The following is an 18,822-nucleotide window of genomic DNA, read 5'->3' on the forward strand; positions in this document are numbered from 1 at the left end:
TGTAGTCAACTTGTTTAAAATCGATAATCAGTCTTATGGGATTAATAGTTAAATAGCATAGTTGGAGAGCGATACATTATGTAAAATTAAGTGGAGTAATTCACTTAATACTGCTGTCTAGTAGGGATGGGCATTTGGGAGAAGGAAAATAAGAAATGAAATGAAATTTCCTATTTCATTTTGGGGTGTTTTTCAATAGAAAGATTTAAATTTTAATAAAATTTAATCGGAATTTTGTTCTGGTTTAAAAATTGGAGGGGAAAAAAAGTCACCCTTTGGGCCTAGGCCAGAAGCGAAGACCTCACCTAGAGAATAGGCCAAGACCCAAAGTAGGGGCCCTGAACTATGCCTAGTGTGATTCCAGTATCTCAGCCCAGGCCCAAGGCCAGGGCCTCACCTAGGCATAGTATGCAGTGTGATTCAGGGGGCTGCAGCCTACACCCAAAAATGATAATGGGGTCAAGGCTTAGCCCTTGGCCTGATGCCTAGCCCTTGGCCTGATGCCAGGGCATCATCTGAGACCCGAGCAAAGGTCCATGCCCAAAAAATGTTTGCACTTAATCTGATCCAATGACCCGATGCTTGGGCTTCAGACTAGGCCAAGGCCTGCGACCGGACCTGATGCCAGGGCTCAATCTGGAGACTGGGTCTCAATGCTTGGAACCCAGGCCCGATTCCAGACCCAATCCATAGGCCGAGTCCTGATGCCTGGGCCTCAGTCCAGACCCAGACCAGACCCAGAGGCCGTGTCCCAACACCTGGGCCCTGATCTAAGTTCAGGCCCAGGCCAGAATCCAGGCCTCAGAGGTCCTTTCTTCTTCTTGAAATAATGCTGTCCACTTGAGATGTGCCAGAGTAAATTAACTGTGGTGCATCCTCCCCAGCGGATGGCACCATTTTGATGTATGGCAGTTCAGTTAGCTGCAATACATCAAAATGGTGTCCCCTGCTGGGAAAGATATCCCTGAGTTAATTTACTCTACCACATCCCCAGAGGATGGCATTATTTCAGGAAGAAGAAGAAAGAAGACAAACATGTTTGAAAAAGACCTCTGAGGCCTGGGCTTCAGGCCTGACCCTGATCCTGGGCTGAGTCCCTGGCATCAGGACCTGGCATCGGGCCTGGGCCAAGTCCCAGGAGTCGCAACCCAGTCTCTGGATCAAGCACAGGTGTCAAGTCTTGGCCTCCAAAGCCCAGGCATCAGGACCGGTCTCTGGACTGGGCCACTGCATTGGACCTGAGCCTTGGATGAGGCCCTGGTGTCGGGACCAGACCTTAAAGCCTGGACATTGCATAGGACCTAGGCCAAGTTCATGGCAACCTACCGCAGCCTAGGCCTACACAAGGCCGTGGTTTCTGCCTGAGCCTAGGCCTCATCATCAGATCCCTCCCAGAGCAGGAAAGTGGGGGCCAGGAAGGATCCTGGCCCCAGCATTTTTTGGGGTGGAAGGGATGGGTGGTTGGTATGGGAAGTCTAGGGAGGCCCTATTTCTTTTTTTCTTTTTTTTATGTTTATTTAATTTTTTTAATCTAAATAAACAAAATAAACATTAAACAAAACAAAATTTGTGGGGAATCCCCTGTAAGTGAAATGAAAAACAAAACTACATTTTTACTTCTGCCCACCCCTACTGACTAATTTGGGCTTCATACAGTGTCTAAAATTTTATGTCATTGATTGGTGCAAAAAGCTGCTTCACAAAGACAGTTTTTCACCAGCTTTCTGAAGGATGTGAGATCTGGGGCCAGTCTGATGTGAGGTGGTAAGGAGTTTCAAAATATCAGGATCAAATCTGCAAAGGTTTTCTTCCTGATGCTGGCAAGGCTCATCATTTTGGGGAACAATACCTCTAGTCATGCCTATATTTGTAAATGCAGAGGATGAGTAATTACATAATTAATGAAAGATATCCGGAGGTAGATCGGGCTAGTTCCTTAAGTGTTTTATAGGAGTTTGATTTTAGTATACTATTGTGAGGGAGCTAATGTAGAGATTTCAGGGTAGGGATTATGTGATCAAATTTGTTTTTCTCTGCTGTTATGCATGATACAGTGTTCTTTATGGGCTGCAGGTGCAGTTCAGAGTGTTGAGGATTCCAGTCAAGATGGGAGATTACCAAAGTCTGGTGGAGTTGACAGAGAAGGGAAAAAACCCACTTTGGATATTGCTTGAATCTGAACTTTGAGGGTTAGTTGTGAGTCTAGTATGAAGTCTAGACTCTGAATTTACAAGCTGACAATTAGGTTTGTTCTGTTAATGATCACATTAGAGAGGGTTGACAGAGTTCCTTTTTACTTAACTAAATTATCTCTTTTTTTCAGGGGTTAGGATTTTGATGTTGGCAATTTTCCTTAGGCAGTCATTAAGATTTTATTTATTTTTATTTATTTAAACATTTTTATATACCGACCTTCCTCATAAGATATCAAGTCGGTTTACAGTACAGAGGGATCAGTAATCGTATGTCATCAGCATAGGAGTATTATATTATTTGCCAGTCTCTGATGAGTTTTCCATAGGGGCATGTAGATGCTCAATAATGTGGGTGACAGGATGGAACCCTGTAGTACTCCACAGGAGGAAGCATGAGATTTAAAGAAAGCTGTCTCTAGTGCCACTGAGTGAGATCAGAAAGGAAGGATGTGAACCAAACCAAGGCTGGGCCTGCCATTCCTAGATTGCTCAGTCTGGAGATGATACGGTTGTGGTCTATTGTGTCAAAGAATGCTGAGAGATCTAAGAATATTAATATTGCTGACCATGATGCATGCATAGTCGGAGTTTGTCTACCAGACTAAGTAGAATATTTTCAGTGCTGTTGTGTGGTCTAGAACATTAATGAGGATCAGGTAATCTGAGAGTTGTAGTAGTACCGCCTTTTCTATGATTTTTCTCAAGAAGTGGAGATTTGAGGCCAGGCAGTAGTTCATGACATACAGATATGTTAGGTTCCTTCAGTGTAGGTCTTATTATTGATCATTTTAAGCATTTTAGAAGATGGGCCTCTTGTCTAGCACAGTCCGGATATATGCAATATTTTCTGTTAAGAATTTGGCTAGCTTTTTGTTGCACCCAGTGCCACTGATTGTGATCAGAAAGGAAGGATGTGGACCAAGCCAAGGTTGGGCCTGTCACTCCTAGGTTGCTCAGTCTGGAAATGACAAGGGTGTGATCTAGTGTGTCAAAGGATGCCGAGAGATCTAAGAATATTAATATTGCTAACCATGATCCATGCATAGAGTTTGTCTACTAGGCTAAGTAGAATATTTTGGTTCTGTGGTGTAATCTAGGACTTTGATGAGCATCGGTAATCTGAGAGTTGTAGTAGCATCGTCTTTTCATGATTTTGCTCAAGAAGTGGAGATTTGAGACCAGGCAGTAGTTGTTCATGACCAAAAGATCTAAGTTAGTTTCCTTCAGTGTAGATCTTATTATTGATCATTTTAAGCATTTTAGAAGATGGACCTCTTGTCTAGCGCAATCTGGATACATGCAATATTTTCTGTTAAGAATTTGGCTAACTTTTTGCAGTGAGTCTTAGTACTGAGGGTGGAGGGTAGAAGTGCTGATGGACTTAAATAGTTCTCTAGCTTGATTCTCAGCTTGATTGATTGCTCTTGGATAATAGACTCTTTTTTTCTTTTTTCTTTGTCAATAGCTTCTTTGCTTCTAGTTGGTCTTAACTGGATGAGATTTTGATTTGCACTACTTCTGTTCCAATTTCCTATGGGCTTTTTTTTACTAGTTCTTTTAGTTCTGGTGTGAGCCAGGGGGTTGGTTTGTGGTTTTTGATGTGGGAGATTTGTTGATTTGAGATCTGTGTTCCAGTTTTCTACAAGGATAGGCATGGATGGGGAAGTACCATTCTCCACTCTGGGTGGGGAGGGTATACAGTAAAGATTCAGGGTTAAGATGTGATTTTGGACATATCTTTATTGTGTTCTCTTCTAGTTTGGTTTTCTGAGTTGGTAGTGCGTCTAATTCAAAACATACCAGATAGTGGTCCATCCAGAAGAATTCTGTGGTTCATATATTTTTGATTAGTTACTCATTTAGAAATTGTAGTGGGGTAAGGGTTATGGTCCCGAGCTGTGCCCTGGGACCTGCACCTACCAAGTGGCCGTTCTGGCCGCAGGAACGCCTTCCTTCTGGCCTCCCAGGCCCGAGACGTGGCCCTCCATGGCGTTCTCCCTGCGAGGGAGATGCCGTCGCCAATCCGCGGCTGGCTCCACCCCCTAGGCAAGCATGCGCCGGGGCTGCTGATTTAAAGGGGCCAGTGCGGGAAACCTTGGACAGCCCTCCTGATGACGACAGATGCTGCCGGGTTATTTAAACCCGGCAGCTGCAGCAGTACCTCGCCTTGCAACGAGGTTCGCACAGTTCCTCTGTGTCTCTAGTTGCTGCATTGGACTCCGGTTTGTCTCTGCTGACTCCTGGCTTCTGATCTGGCTCTGTTCCTTGACTTCATCTTCAGCTTCCGCACCCTGGCTTTGGTTTGTCTTCTGTCTTTTGGCTTCTGACCTGGCTCCGTCCCACAACTCTGTCTTCAGCTTTCGTCCCTGGCTTTGCTTTGGATTTCTGACTTCTGGCTTCTGACCCGGCCTCGCTCTTGGACTCTGACTTCTGCTCTTTCCACCACCTCAGGTATCCGGTACTTGCTGGCCCAGAGGATTCTCCTAAGTCCCAGTGGCTCGGGCTCTCACCTGCTCCTCCCGGGGGAGCCACAGGCTTCCGAGGGTGAAGACTCTTCCAGCCTCCTGGGCCCAGCCGTCCTCTCTGTCCACCTTTACGGATGCCTCCGGATCCTTGGTCGCATAGGCTCCCACCTAAGTCCAAGAGGCCCGGGTTCCTACGGGTTCCTCCTGGGGGGACCTCGGGCTCCCAGTGGTGAAATCTTCTCCAGAGTCTCTTCAGCGCCACTTCCCGGCTGTGACACTTCCTATGGGTGCCCACAGTATTCCTTCTACCGTCTCAGCCTGCCCAAAGGTCCACGATCGTAACAGTTTGCAAGGCCATGGACCCGGTGGATCTTGCAAGCTTGAAAGCCATCCCGGTAATTGCCCAGAGGCTGCAACAGCAGCAAACCTGCCTCAACTCCCTGATGGCGACAGTGCAGGGATTAGCCAACCGCGTTGGCAGAGCCACTGTTTCCAGTTCCTCGGTACCTGGACCTGGGACCAATTCCGGATCTATAGCACCCATACAGATGCCAGTACCCTCGCGGTTTTCAGGAGATGTGAAGCTTTGCCGAGGGTTCCTGAACCAGTGCTATATTCGATTCAATCTCCTTCAGCTTCAGATTCTCAGGGAGAATCACTTGTTCGCTAAGTTGGAGAAATGCTTCTTCGAGCAAGAGTCACATCCCTTCCTGGATTACATTGTTTCAGCTACGGGGTTCAGGATGGACCCAGAAAAGATATCTGCCATCCGAGACTGGCCTCAACCCATAGGAGTAAAAGCGCTTCAACGATTCTTAGATTTTGCCAACTTCTATAGGCAATTTATCCCGCACTACTCCAGCAAGGTGGCTCCTCTCATGGCACTTACAAGAAAAGGGGCGGATGCAAGGAATTGGTTGCCAGAAGCACGCCAGGCCTTTGCGGCCCTGAAGGAAGCATTTTTGGAAGATACTTGCCTCCACCATCCAGATCCCCAATGCCAGTTCGTGGTGGAGGTCGACGCTTCCGACGTGGCGGTTGGGGCTGTCCTGAGCCAAGTATCTGGTAATGGTAAAGCACTACCATGATCCTACTTCTCCAGGAAATTTTCTCCTGCAGAAAGAAATTACGGTATCAGAGACAAAGAACTCCTGGCCATAAAGATGGCCTTTGAAGAATGGCGCCAGTGGCTGGAGGGGGCTCAACACCCAGTGGTTGTGTATACGGACCACAAGAATCTCAAGCACCTATGCCATGCCCAGCACCTCAATCCCCGGCAGGCCCATTGGTCCCTGTTCTTTACCCGATTTAATTTTGTCCTCTGCTACCGACCGGCCTCCAAGAATATCCGGGCAGACGCTCTGTCCCGCACCGCCGAGACCGAGGATACACCAACGTCACCCCAATATATCCTTGATCCTGCCAAGGTACTCCTCGCTGCTTCCGAGGTAGCTCCTGCCAGCAAGACTGTGGTGCCTACTTGCCTGCATAGGAAAGTGCTAGCATGGGCCCATGATTCATTGATTGCAGGACATCCAGAAGTAGCACAGACCCTGGAATTACTGACCGAGTTTTACTGGTGGCCCCAAGTCAAGAAAGATGTCCACAGCTACGTCCATTCCTGCCCTATGTGTGCCAGGCAGAAGCCCCCACACGGACGCCCCTGGGGACTCCTTCAGCCCCTGCCCATTCCTACCGAGTCCTGGACCCACCTGTCCACCAAATTTATTGTGGATCTACCTGCCTCCGAAGGGCAGACCGTGATCTGGGTCACAGTCAACCAGTTCTCTAAGATGGCCCATTTTGTACCAATTGCTAAACTACCCTCAGCGCCAGAGTTGGCAGGACTTTTCACGCAACATGTCTTCCACCTGCATGGGCTCCCTCTGCATATAGCCTCCGATCGGGGTCCTCAGTTTATGGCAAAATACTGGAAAGCTCTCTGCAGGAAGGTCGGGGTGCAACTCGACCTGACCACGGCGTTCCACCCCCAAGGTAATGGCCAAACCAAACGCACTAATCGGTCCCTTAAGACCTTCCTTTGGGCCTTCATGGGAGACCTCCAAAATGATTGGGTCGCCTTATTACCCTGGGCAGAATTTTCTTACAACCGCCATAAATACTCTGCTACCGGCCTCTCTCCATTCCAGGTGGTCTACAGAAATACCCTTCGGCCCCCCTTGCCAATACCTCTGATAGTGCCATTGCCTGCAGTGCAGCTCACAGCTCGACAACTGCGCAACCTCTGGAGCTCTACCCAAGAAAAATTCCGGTTGGCGTCTGCCAAGGCGAAGAAGTATGCCGACAGACTATGGCACCCGGCCCCTGTCCTCCTCCCGGGGAGCAAGGTCTGGTTGAGCACTAGAAATATCCGGTTACGGGTTCCTTCCATGTGCCTGGTCCCCAGGTATATTGGTCCATTTACTGTGGCAGAACGAGTAGGGGCTCTATCCTACCGGCTATGACTACCATCCACATTAAGAACATAAGAACATGCCATACTGGGTCAGACCAAGGGTCCATCAAGCCCATCATCATGTTTCCAACAGTGGCCAATCCAGGCCATAAGAACCTGGCAAGTACCCAAAAACTGTCTATTCCATGTTACCGTTGCTAGTAATAGCAGTGGCTATTTTCTAAGTCAACTTAATTAATAGCAGGTAATGGACTTCTCCTCCAATGTCCCTGCTTAAGCCTGTGGTGCTCTCCACCTTTCAAAACAAGCCTCCGGAACCCACCGCCACTGAGGCCGAGACCGACGGCACCTATACGGTGAAGGATGTTCTGGACGTTCGATTCCACTGCCGCCGGTGGAAATACCTCCTCTCATGGGAGGGGTACGGCCCAGAGGAGAATTCCTGGGAGCCTTCTTCCAATATCCTGGATAAAAACGTCCTTCATCAGTTCCATGTGGATCACCCAAGTAAACCCAGGCCTCCAGGGAGGGGGCGTAAGAGGGGGGGTACTGTTATGGTCCCGGGCCGTGCCCTGGGACGTGCACCTATCACGCGGCCGGTCTGGCTGCAGGAACGCCTTCCTTCCAGCCTCCCGGGCTGAGATGCGGCCCTCCACAGCGTTCTCCCTGCGAGGGAGACGCCATTGCTGATCCACGGCTGGCCCCGCCCCCTAGGCGTGCACACGTGCCGGGGCTGCTGATTTAAAGGGGCCAGCACGGGAAAACTTGGACAGCCCTCCTGATGACGTCAGATGCTGCCGGGTTATTTAAACCCGGCAGCTACAGCAGTACCTCGCCTTGCAACGAGGTTCGCACAGTTCTTCTGTGTCTCTAGTTGCTGCGTCCAGACACTAGTTTGTCTCTGCTGACTCCTGGTTTCTGATCTGGCTCTGTTCCTTGACTATGTCTTCAGCTTCCGCACCCTGGCTTTGGTTTGTCTTCTGTCTTTTGGCTGCCGACCTGCCTCCATCCCACGACTCTGTCTTCAGCTTTCATCCCTGGCTTTGGTTTGGATCTCTGACTTCTGGCTTCTGACCCGGCTTCGCTCTTGGACTCTGACTTCAGCTCCTTTTACCACCTCAGGTATCCGGTACTTGCTAGCCCAGAGGATTCTCCTAATTCCCAGTGGCTCGGGCTCTCACGGGCTCCTCCTGGGGGAGCTGCGGGCTTCCGAGGGTGAAGACTCTTCCAGCCTCCTGGGCCCAGCTGTCCTCTCCGTCCACCTTTCCAGACGCCACCCAGATCCTTGGTTGTATAGGGTCCTGCCTAAGTCCAAGAGGCCCGGGTTCCTACGGGATCCTCCTGAGGGGACCTCGGGCTTCCAGTGGTGAAGTCTTCTCCAGAGTCTCTTCAGTGCCGCCTCCCAGCTGTGACGCTTCCTGTGGGTTCCCACAGTACAACATCTACCGTCTCAGCTGGCACAAGGGTCCACGATCGTAACAGTGAGTTCCAGATCCAGGGTCTGTCCTACAGAGCAGACTTGTTAATTATTTGAAGTAGACCTATGGCCTTATAGGCCGATGCAATGTAGTGCACTCAGCCGAGCACATGGCTTTACACGCGATTGGATGTGTGTTTTGGACATGCGTCCATAACCCCCAATGCAATATGGGGATTAGCATGTCTAAAACATGCATCAAAACCACCTGGAAGCTAATAGGATGAGGCTATCAGCTAATCCTTGTGATTCAAAAAATTTCCAGAGCGGCCAATGCACTCATTGCAACATGGCAAATTGTACGTCAGCCCAGGGCTGATGTAAAGGTCTGCCACACTCAAGGGCTTATTGGAAAAAACAAAAAATCCTGCTTTCTGTGATTCATTCTCTTAGTATCAGCAGATCCAGGTACAAAAAAAAAAATATCTGGGCGCCCAATATACATGCACAACATATATGGTCTAGGCCATGTATATATTGTTCCGGTAGTGGGAGAAAATGGGCATTCATATTGAGCTAGTTTTCCTAACCTGTACTGACAGCCACCTCTCCTGGGTGCACAATATTCCCTAGCACCTCCTTTTTAGTGTGACCCCTTACTTAATTATTGAATCGCACACTCAGGAGAGGTGGCTGGGTGCTCGTTAGGAAAGCGGGCGCTCCACATTGAGCGCCCATATTGCATTGGCCTATTAGTGAGGTTAGAAATTCTTGTGGGATGCTCAGGTGAGGCTTTGGATATTGAAGTATCTGAATATTAGTGTTCTTGGGAGTTCTAGGATGGTCTTGGATTTTGAATTGTAGGATGTCATATAGGGTTGTGGTGGTGATTGTTAGTGGACAATGTATTTAGAGGATTCCCCCATTTGAGGTGAAAGCTGGCCTGGAGGAAAAATGGATTCCAGACCATCTGGCTCTCATGTGGAGGTACCTGTCAAATCTCATCTGACTTAGTTCAAATCAGATTTGAAGCTTCAAAAGTTTGCCTTCAGTTTACTTCGATGAACAGTCAATTCCAGATTTATTTGAATTGTTTTGGATTTATGCTTATATTCACAGATTCAAAATATTCAAAGATAGTATTAATCTTTGAGTCCCTGACATGTAATTATAAATTTGTATAAGATTTGAATTGGCCCAATATGGAAATCTAAAAAATTGAATGGCTCAGATTCATCTCAGATCATGGATGATTATCCCACATCTACACCCTTCCCCTGTTCATATGTATTTGGAATGTTGTACTATTTACTGAAGGGTAAATTCAGCATGGATCTTTTTGAATTGCAGAGTGGATATTTCTATATATTAAAATTCTGACAAATAGTAACTGTTGTAAAATATGTTTTCAGTGCTTTTCAGGGAGGTAGTGTATTTTCCTCCTCTTTCTGTGATCTCTGGTTCCTTCTCTGACTGGTTCTTGATAATGCACTTGAAAGAAAATAAGCAAATCAGAAATCATGCTCCACAAACAAAACAGAATCCATGAAGTGGAAAGCATGATAATAACTAAGGATGTGAATCGTGTGATCGATCGTCTTAACGATCGATTTTGGCTGGGGGGGGGGAGGGAAATCTGATTGTCATGTTTTGTTTTTTTTAAAAATCGTAAAAATCATAAATCGGGGGAGGGCGAGAAAACCGGCACACCAAAACAACCCTAAAACCCACCCCGACCATTTAAAACAAATCCCCCACCCTCCCGAACCCCCCCAAAATGTTTTAAATTACCTGGGGTCCAGTGGGGGGGTCCCGGCGTGATCTCCCGCGATCTCCCGCTCTCGGGCCACGGCTGCGTTAATAGAAATGGCGCCGGTGGCCCTTTGCCCTTACTATATGACATCACGAGTGCAGGAGATCGCTCCCGGACCCCCGCTGGACCCCCAGGGACTTTTGGCCAGCTTGGGGGGGCCTCCTGACCCCCACAAGACTTGCCAAAATTCCAGCGGGGGTCTGGGAGCGACCTCCTGCACTCGCGCCGTATTGCCAATATTCAAAATGGCACCGGCGCTACCTTTGCCCTCACTATCTCATACGGGTCGTATGAGATAGTGAGGGCAAAGGTAGCGCCCCACAAGACTTGCCAAAAGTCCAGCGGGGGTCTGGGAGCCACCTCCTGCACTCGCGCCGTATTGCCAATATTCAAAATGGCGCCGGCGCTACCTTTGCCCTCACTATCTCATATGACCCGTATGAGATAGTGAGGGCAAAGGTAGCGCCGGCGCCATTTTGAATATTGGCAATACGGCGCGAGTGCAGGAGGTCGCTCCCGGACCCCCGCTGGACTTTTGCAAGGCTTGTGGGGGTGAGGAGGCCCCCCCAAGCTGGCCAAAAGTCCCTGGGGGTCCAGCGGGGGTCCGGGAGCGATCTCCTGCACTCGTGACGTCGGGTGACAGGAACCAAAATGGCGCCGGCGCTACCTTTGCTTTGTCATATGGTAAGGGCAAAGGGCCACCGGCGCCATTTCTATTAACGCAGCCGTGGCCCAAGAGTGGGAGATCGCGGGAGATCGCGCCGGGACCCCCCACTGGACCCCAGGTAATTGAAAACATTTTTGGGGGGGGGGTTCGGGAGGGTGGAGGATTTGTTTTAAAGGGTCGGGGTGGGTTTTAGGGTTGTTTTGGTGTGCCGGTTTTCCCGTCCTCCCCTCTCCCCTCATTTACGATTTTTTTGACGATAAATCGGGGGAATTGTTATTGTATCGCGGCTCTAACGATTTTTGACGATTTAAAATATATCTGACGATTGTTTTAAATCGTCAAAAAACGATTCACATCCCTAATAATAACACATACAGCTCACATTCAAAAGATTAATCAGTGATACAACGAACTAAGTCCTAGTATATGCATGTAGGCATCCATTAGTGGAAACCCTGGTCTTTCTATGTTCCATATATTTATTTATTTATTTATTTATTTATAACTTTTATATACCGGCATTCGTAAAAAAAACATCATGTCGGTTTACAGACAACTGAGAAAGGAAATTACAATGATAGATGGAGGAAGGATAGGATATAATATATATAATATATATATTAAGGTCAAAGGCTATCGGTGCCATTTTGATTACTGGCAGCCGAGGATATATCAAAAGGAAAACACAAGCAAAAAAAAAAAAGGTGGAAACCATTTAGTTATATACTGCAAAAGAAAAGCTAGAATCCACAGAAAAAAAAAAGAAAGACAATGTAATCAAAGACAGCAGAAGTTGTAACTAATACAGGGTCTGCCATATAGGCCCTTTTCAGCTTTCCAGAAGCCATTGGAGTATCAGGAGGAAAGATGCCATACTACATCCCTTGGTCCAGTCTAAGGCTGTTAACAGGATCCAGGTCAGACTTGGAAACACAAAATATAAAATGTCATTAGCCCACAGCATAGACAGGGTCATGTCAAACAAAAAAGCCACCATTAACTTTCACCCCTTTAGCACAAATTGGACCCATCTACAATGTGTGAGAAATCTAAATCTGACACAGAATAACATGGGACAACTCCATTAATATTTACTGAAAATGATGAGGACCCTCCAGAGGCACTCTGATGCACCCCAATGTTGGTCCAGGAGAAAAAGCTGGATTAATGCTCTGATAGAGATAATAGGGGTGTGCATTTGTTTCCTACATATTGGTAATCCGCAACGTATAGGGCCATATTCGTAATCATGGGGATGCGAAACTTATAGCGATTCCCTACGAATACAACAAATCTTCGCCAAATTATTTGGCTGTCTAAAGGAGAGAATTTAAACAAACCCCCCACCCTCCTGATCCCCCCAAGACTTACCAAAACTCCCTGGTGGTCCAGCGGGGTGTCCAGGAGCCATCTCCTGCACTCACACCCTCGGCTGCCAGTAATCAAAATGGCACCGATAGCCTTTGACCTTAATATGTCACAGGGGCTACCGGTGCCATTAGTTGGCCCCTGTCACATGGTAGGAACAATGGATGGGCGGCGCCATTTTGTGCCGGCCATCCATTGCTCCTACCATGTGACAGGGGGCTGACCAATGGCACCGGTACCCCTTGTAACATAGTAAGGTCAAAGGCTATTGGCGCCATTTTGAATACCTGCAGCCGAGGGTGTGAGTGCAGGAGATGGCTCCAGGACCCCCCGCTGGACCACCAGGGAGTTTTGTTAAGTCTTGGGGGGGGGGGGGGGTGTCAGGAGGTGGGGGGTTGCAGTTAATTCAATTTTAGCTGGGAAACGTATAAGAATTAATGCATGAACGTATCGGGGGTCCCCCTTGCCGAATGCAATGTATCTACCCCCGATGAATATGAATCCCAAATGCAATGTATGGCATCCCTCTGCACATCCCTAAGAGATAATGTTTAGAGCTCTGATCCTTTTTCTGCTGTCTCCATTTCTGCTTGCAGTCAAGCAATAAGCAATAAAGCATGATTCCAACAATGGAAAGATTTGAAGTAGGTCCCATTTAAAACGTCTACATCTGTTCCAATAAAGGTTTACAATGTAGGAACACATCCAGGAAACATGTTCTCAATAATTTAGTGTCTGTATAAAACTGGCAGACAAATGAGTGGCATCAGTCACTGTTCTGGCCATAGGTGTATCAAGTTCTTTTTGCATGCCATGACTGTCTTTGGCCTGGATTCTCTAAGGTCACAGACCTTAGAGAATCTGGCAGTAACAGGGGGCGGGGGGGGGGGGCAAAGCGGGGGCCAGGCCTGCGAAAGCTGACAGTGCTTTTTATGGTGGCGCTATTGGGTATGGTACTGGCAGCGAAAAGGGTTCTTACTTTTTAACAGCCAGTGATCTTTCCACTGCGTCCACCCCGACGATGCCCTGACTCCTCCTCTTCCGGGGCTGACTCTGCCCCAACTCCGCCCCGAACTAGCTATCACACGCGAAAAGGGACTTTTCGTGTGCAAAAGTCCTTTTCACGTGCGATACGCTACGAAAATTACCCCCTTTATGTCTTATTAAGGCATACAATATCCATGTACAGGATAGAAGACATGGTTGGTAAAAAGGGTTACTTATAAAATAGTTCACTTTCAAGTGTGGGTGAACTCCACACTGGAGAGGGAGGAGAGAAAGAAGGTTGCTTTGGGATTGCTGAGTGAAACAGCGTCTTGTGGCAGCTATTTTCTTTTTTTTTTTTTTTAAGACTATTTGTCAAACCAAATTGGCATACCTACAGAATTGTTTGCAGCTTCATCAAATTGGATGACAGGCCTTGAAATTTGCATATGCCTATTTTTTGCCTTCTCTAACTACACTGGAAAATGGATGAAGATTAGCCACAGTTTCCATTTAGAGCAATCTGTTTCAAACAGATCTTACTTTATCTGTCTATGGAAATAACCATGTGTGTCTTGCCCTGATGTCAGATTTCCATTTTGAGTGTTAGTGTGTCCTGCTTTATTTAAAGCAAATGATAAGGAGATAAGTATTTGAAATTACATAAAGAGGTAACTAAAGCTACATGTCAACACATGTTTTAGAGCCATATGGCAACATACATTTTTAAGTCTAGAAAATAATTGTATTATATTGTGTTGATTACTTCCTTTGCAATCAATTTTGGGATGCTTTACACAGAACTAATAATGCTTCTCTTTTCCTCCTTGTCCTGTTTCTACCCATTTGCTCTCCTGCAGCAGAAAAGAAATGGTTTACAGATGAACCGGAAAATGCCTACCCCAGAAACATTCAAATCAAGCCTATGAGCACTCACATGGCCAATCAAATCAATCAGTACAAATCAACAAGCAGCTTGATCCCACCAATCAGAGAAGTTGAAGATGAATGTTGACTTATTGGAGGCCAGAACTATTTTTTTAAAGTATGAAAAAGTTCATGAATGGTAATGTGACATTTTTTCTCTTACATGCCGAACCACTGGTGGAAAGCTATAGAATGCCGAGTTATGAACAGAATGCTCTGTTTGTTTACCTTCAATATTGCTTCCATGTATTTTGAAAAAAAAAAAGAGATTTCATTTATAAATGAACATAATCAAAATAGTCTAGTGTTTTAAATTATTTTTATTTATTAGAAAGAAAATATATTTTTTCTTTTATTCATTGTCAGCTAATATCGTCCCTTAAGCTGATTTTTTTGTGGTCAAACTCCTTAATTCTTTTCTTTTTATCTCGGTCTATCAGGAAAATAATGACCACAATTATGCTGAATTTTCTTAAGGGAGAAATAAAAATGTATGAAAAATAAGGTCCAACATGTATTTTAGTAATCAAGAAAAATAGAAAAATTATCACAAATATGTTTCATTTTTGAAGAAAATGTATTGATACCAGCTCTAAATAAATGGAAACTTATTTATTTTCAAAGATGAAAGTCATATTTTTGTAGAATTAGCATTCTTTCTGCATTAGAATTTAGTAATGTGTTATATGCTAAGGTATTTCCTAAAAACCACTGTAATCATTAATAAATTTAAAGCAGCAATACTATGCATTTTCTAGAAAATATCAGTTTTCTTAATTTTTTTGTTTCATGGCTCTGTTCTTTTCGTAGTTTTGTTCTCCTTTCTTTTTGATTTTTTTAGTCCAGTTCTTACATTTTTATAAATTTTGAAATTAAAGATATGTCACTATTTTGGCTATACTGCCTTTTTTTTCACAGATCTTTATACTGTATTTATACTTTGAATGTGCCCAGTTGGTTCTAACATTGACTCCTTATGACAAACAGCACAACAAACTCTTCTCCTTAATCTATTTAGCTCCAGTATGGCAGAAGTAACAAAGTAAAGAGCTATTAATTTAAAATATTGAGGGCCATATGTACTAAGGAGCTTCTCTTAGTTGATCTCTAACAGAAAAATTGTAGAGCAACCTGCAATTGTAAGGGGCATGTTGATGATTTTATCTCTTTCGACTACTGAATTATTTTAAACAACCTAGTACTGCTGCTTTAAGGTGCACATTTGCATTGATAACTCTTTATAACAAATCGGTTACTGAACACTGAAATTAAGAGCATGCTGAGAAAATGCTCTAATTAACACATTTCCATGGGTTGCAAGTGTTCAAGCTTGCTTCCTTCTACATATTTTTAATTGGTACTCAATATTAGGAAGTTCAACCTTCAGCATTCATGCTCCTTTGCCAGGTTTCAAGTGTTCTCAGACAGTATAAATACTGTTCAAAAGTTTACATATTAGGACATGAAGCCAAGACATTCATCCTGTGAATGAAACCTTAAAAGGATGTTTGCTTATAATCTCTAGTAATCTTATGCCATATCCATTTAGTAACAAAGCAATGATTTTTATTTTTAAAAGGCATCACCATTTTCATTTTTTCTATTGTCTAAGTGTCTGTTCACATAAATATCAGGACATAAAAGCAAATATGAATTATTGAATGTATTAATTCAAATCATAAACAGGGCTTTTGGTATAAAATAACCAATAACGATTTCAAACCATCAGCCAAAACTGTGATGTCTCATATTGTATCTATGCTACACCATATATTCACCAAAGCATTTAATGTTCCAACTGATCTAGTGAGCCTTGCAGCAATCCAAAAACAGGCCTCAAATGGGGATAATGGTTCAAGATCACAAGATTTTGTTGCATTATAAAATTCTAGAATAGTAGGACAAAAACATCTTATAATGAAAAACATCAGAGAGTACAACAGGTACAAAACCCGTGAAAGACCTTGCTGTAAAAACAATGTCCTCTATATACATTAACATTTAAGCTAAGTTATCTCAGCTTTAATGTGTGTTCTTTGGCTTCAGTCCGATTATAATCCATACTGCCAAGTAATAGGCTATGTTCTGGAGTGACTTTATGGACTGTGATTTGATGTTACATTTTGTAGGATTAGTTGTTAAAACAAATTGTGAATATAATGTATGTAAAATTGATTTGCTAAGAATATTATAATCAATATCCTATTAACAAAAAGGAAACTCCAATACTTTTTTATTCAGGTCTAGCCATTCCCAAATAAAGAAAAATAAAGAAGTAATTTGTTTCAACAAATACTAGTTTTTCTAAAATCAAATTTGGTTTGCTTTTTCTTTCATGGTTTAATTTTGTTACTTTCAGTTTTGGCAGCTAATACTCCTTTTTCATTAATGAACCATAATATATTTTGTAATTATTGCACTGTGCAATCTCATTCTGTCTCAATAAAATTGTTCTAGTTTGTCAAACTTGGCCAGGTGCACTTCACTTTTATAGATGACGGTTTCACAGGTAGGTATAAAAAAATCATGTTATCACTCTATAAGAGTAGATGTACTTAAAAACTGGGTGTATATTGCTATTAGTGAAAAATTTTCCTATTGATAAAAGGTCATCTGGTACCTCAGTATTTAAACAGACATACAGTATGTTTGACCTAATTAAAGAAATATGTCTCTTGCTTCTTATTTAACACTAGAGAGCTATCATTTTTTTTTCCTAGCCACACTGTATTTTTGCTTACTGGCTCATCCATTGCCTGTGAAATCATAAAATAAAGAAGCTTCACCAAAACCCAAGGTTCCCACAAAAAAGAAATACAGTCAATTATGTCATAGTTTAAACTTTAGTGAATGAAAACTAGAACAGATTAATCCATTATTTCAGGGTTTGGATTTTCTTAAATCAGTTTTGTTATTATTTCAACATTGACATTGGATCAAATAATCAACTGGTATAAGAAAATATAAATTTACTGAGAAAATATAGCTCATTTTTTAAATATTATAGCATCATGGTTTCTATTGAAGATTTGTAAGTGTATAGAGCTTGTAGGTTATACTCATACATTAATATTGTACACAAGTCATTCAAAAAAACAGATTGGAATAAATAAGCTTAGAATAATAATGAACTATTTTTTGATCCTGACCTTTATAGATAAATTATTTGTTTCTCTAATAAGAGTCAACATTTTAGTTATAATTTTTTAAAAGTTACATCAGAAATGCATTTTTCTGTGCTTTCTCTTTTCTTTAAAAGTCAGAAAGACTCAATTAAGGATGAAAGATACTTTAACAGAAAGGGAAATCTGTGTGTTGTAGGTGATTTCAAAAGCACATACAACATGTAGTAATTGCCATCCTGAAACACTTGCAGTTTTAATTTCACATTGTTATTTTTAATTTTTTTAATTCTTTAAAAAACTAACTTTCAATTGCCCTGAATGCTTAAGGATTACCTTACATTCCTTGGGTCATAATTCATGCAAAGTGTGTAATGTCATTGCCAACATGAATCCATCAGATCCAGTGAGGGTGAGGAAATGTGTGACTCTCATGCTAAAATGATTTTCCCAGGAGCTCAGGGAAATCAATTGAAAAAGTACAAAGGATTTTTAAAATAATGATTTTAAGTTATCCTGAGTCTTACTGCTCTCTATGTTTCATTTAGAAACATTGCACAGGCCACAGAGAGTAGGAGTATATTTTAAGTTCTTCTACAAATTACATCTTCCCCAAAATTAATTATTAATTTCCCAAGCATTCAATGGATGTATTAAGTACTATGCACTGTTATGCATAGCTCAGAACCTTTCAATAACTTTTTCTCCCTGCAATCAAAATAATGAGCCTATAATACTATTAACCACTCTTTCCCTGACAGTTCCTTCATGATTCCCCTACTCCAGTGGTTCTCAAACCAGTACTTAGGGCAAATCTAGCCAGTCAGGTTAAGAACATAAGATATGCCATACTGTTTTAGACCAAGGGTCCATCATGCCCAATAACCTGCCTCCAACAATGGCCAATCCAAGTCACAAGTACCTGGCAAGTACCCAAACATTAAATAGATTCCATACTACTAATGACGGAAACAAGCAGTGGCTATTCCTTATTCATTCATTAATAGCAGTTTATGGACTTCTCCTCCAGAAACTTATCCAACCCTTTTCTAAACCCAGCTACACTAGCTGCCTTAACTACATCCTCTGGCAACAAATTGTTGTTGAGTCAAAACGAATTTTCTCAGATCTGTTTTAAATGTGCTACTTGGTAGCTTCCTAGAGTGCCTGCTAATCTGTATATTATCCAAAAGAATAAATAACCATTTCACATTTACCCATTCAAGTTCTTTCATGATTTTGTAGACCCCTATCATATCCCCCCTCAGCCATCTCTTCTCCAAGCTGAACAACCCTAACCTCTTCAGCCTTTCCTCATAGGGGAGCTGTTCCATGCCCTTTATCGTTTTGGATTTATTCTCATGACTTTCTCCAATGCAACTATATCTTTTTTGAGATGTGGTGACCAGAATTGCACAGGATTCAAGGTGCAGTCTAAGCATTAGGTG

General features: G+C 43.6%; 1 protein-coding gene across 2 annotated transcripts in view; it reads left to right on the forward strand.

Moving 5' to 3' along the window:
* Nucleotides 1–14,998, forward strand: part of KCNMA1 (potassium calcium-activated channel subfamily M alpha 1) — a 1,936,781-nt gene extending 1,921,783 nt beyond the window's left edge. The window contains exon 29 of one of the 2 annotated variants that reach the window (XM_029609517.1): nt 14,189–14,998. In XM_029609517.1, the coding sequence (XP_029465377.1) occupies nt 14,189–14,340 (152 nt within the window). In that variant the 3' untranslated portion in view covers nt 14,341–14,998. Of the gene's footprint in view, nt 1–14,185 lie in introns of both variants that reach the window. The other variant, XM_029609516.1, reaches the window with a different exon arrangement.
* Nucleotides 14,999–18,822: the final 3,824 nt, after the last annotated feature.

Source organism: Rhinatrema bivittatum, chromosome 7, assembly GCF_901001135.1.
Source record: "Rhinatrema bivittatum chromosome 7, aRhiBiv1.1, whole genome shotgun sequence".
Taxonomy (NCBI): domain Eukaryota; kingdom Metazoa; phylum Chordata; class Amphibia; order Gymnophiona; family Rhinatrematidae; genus Rhinatrema; species Rhinatrema bivittatum.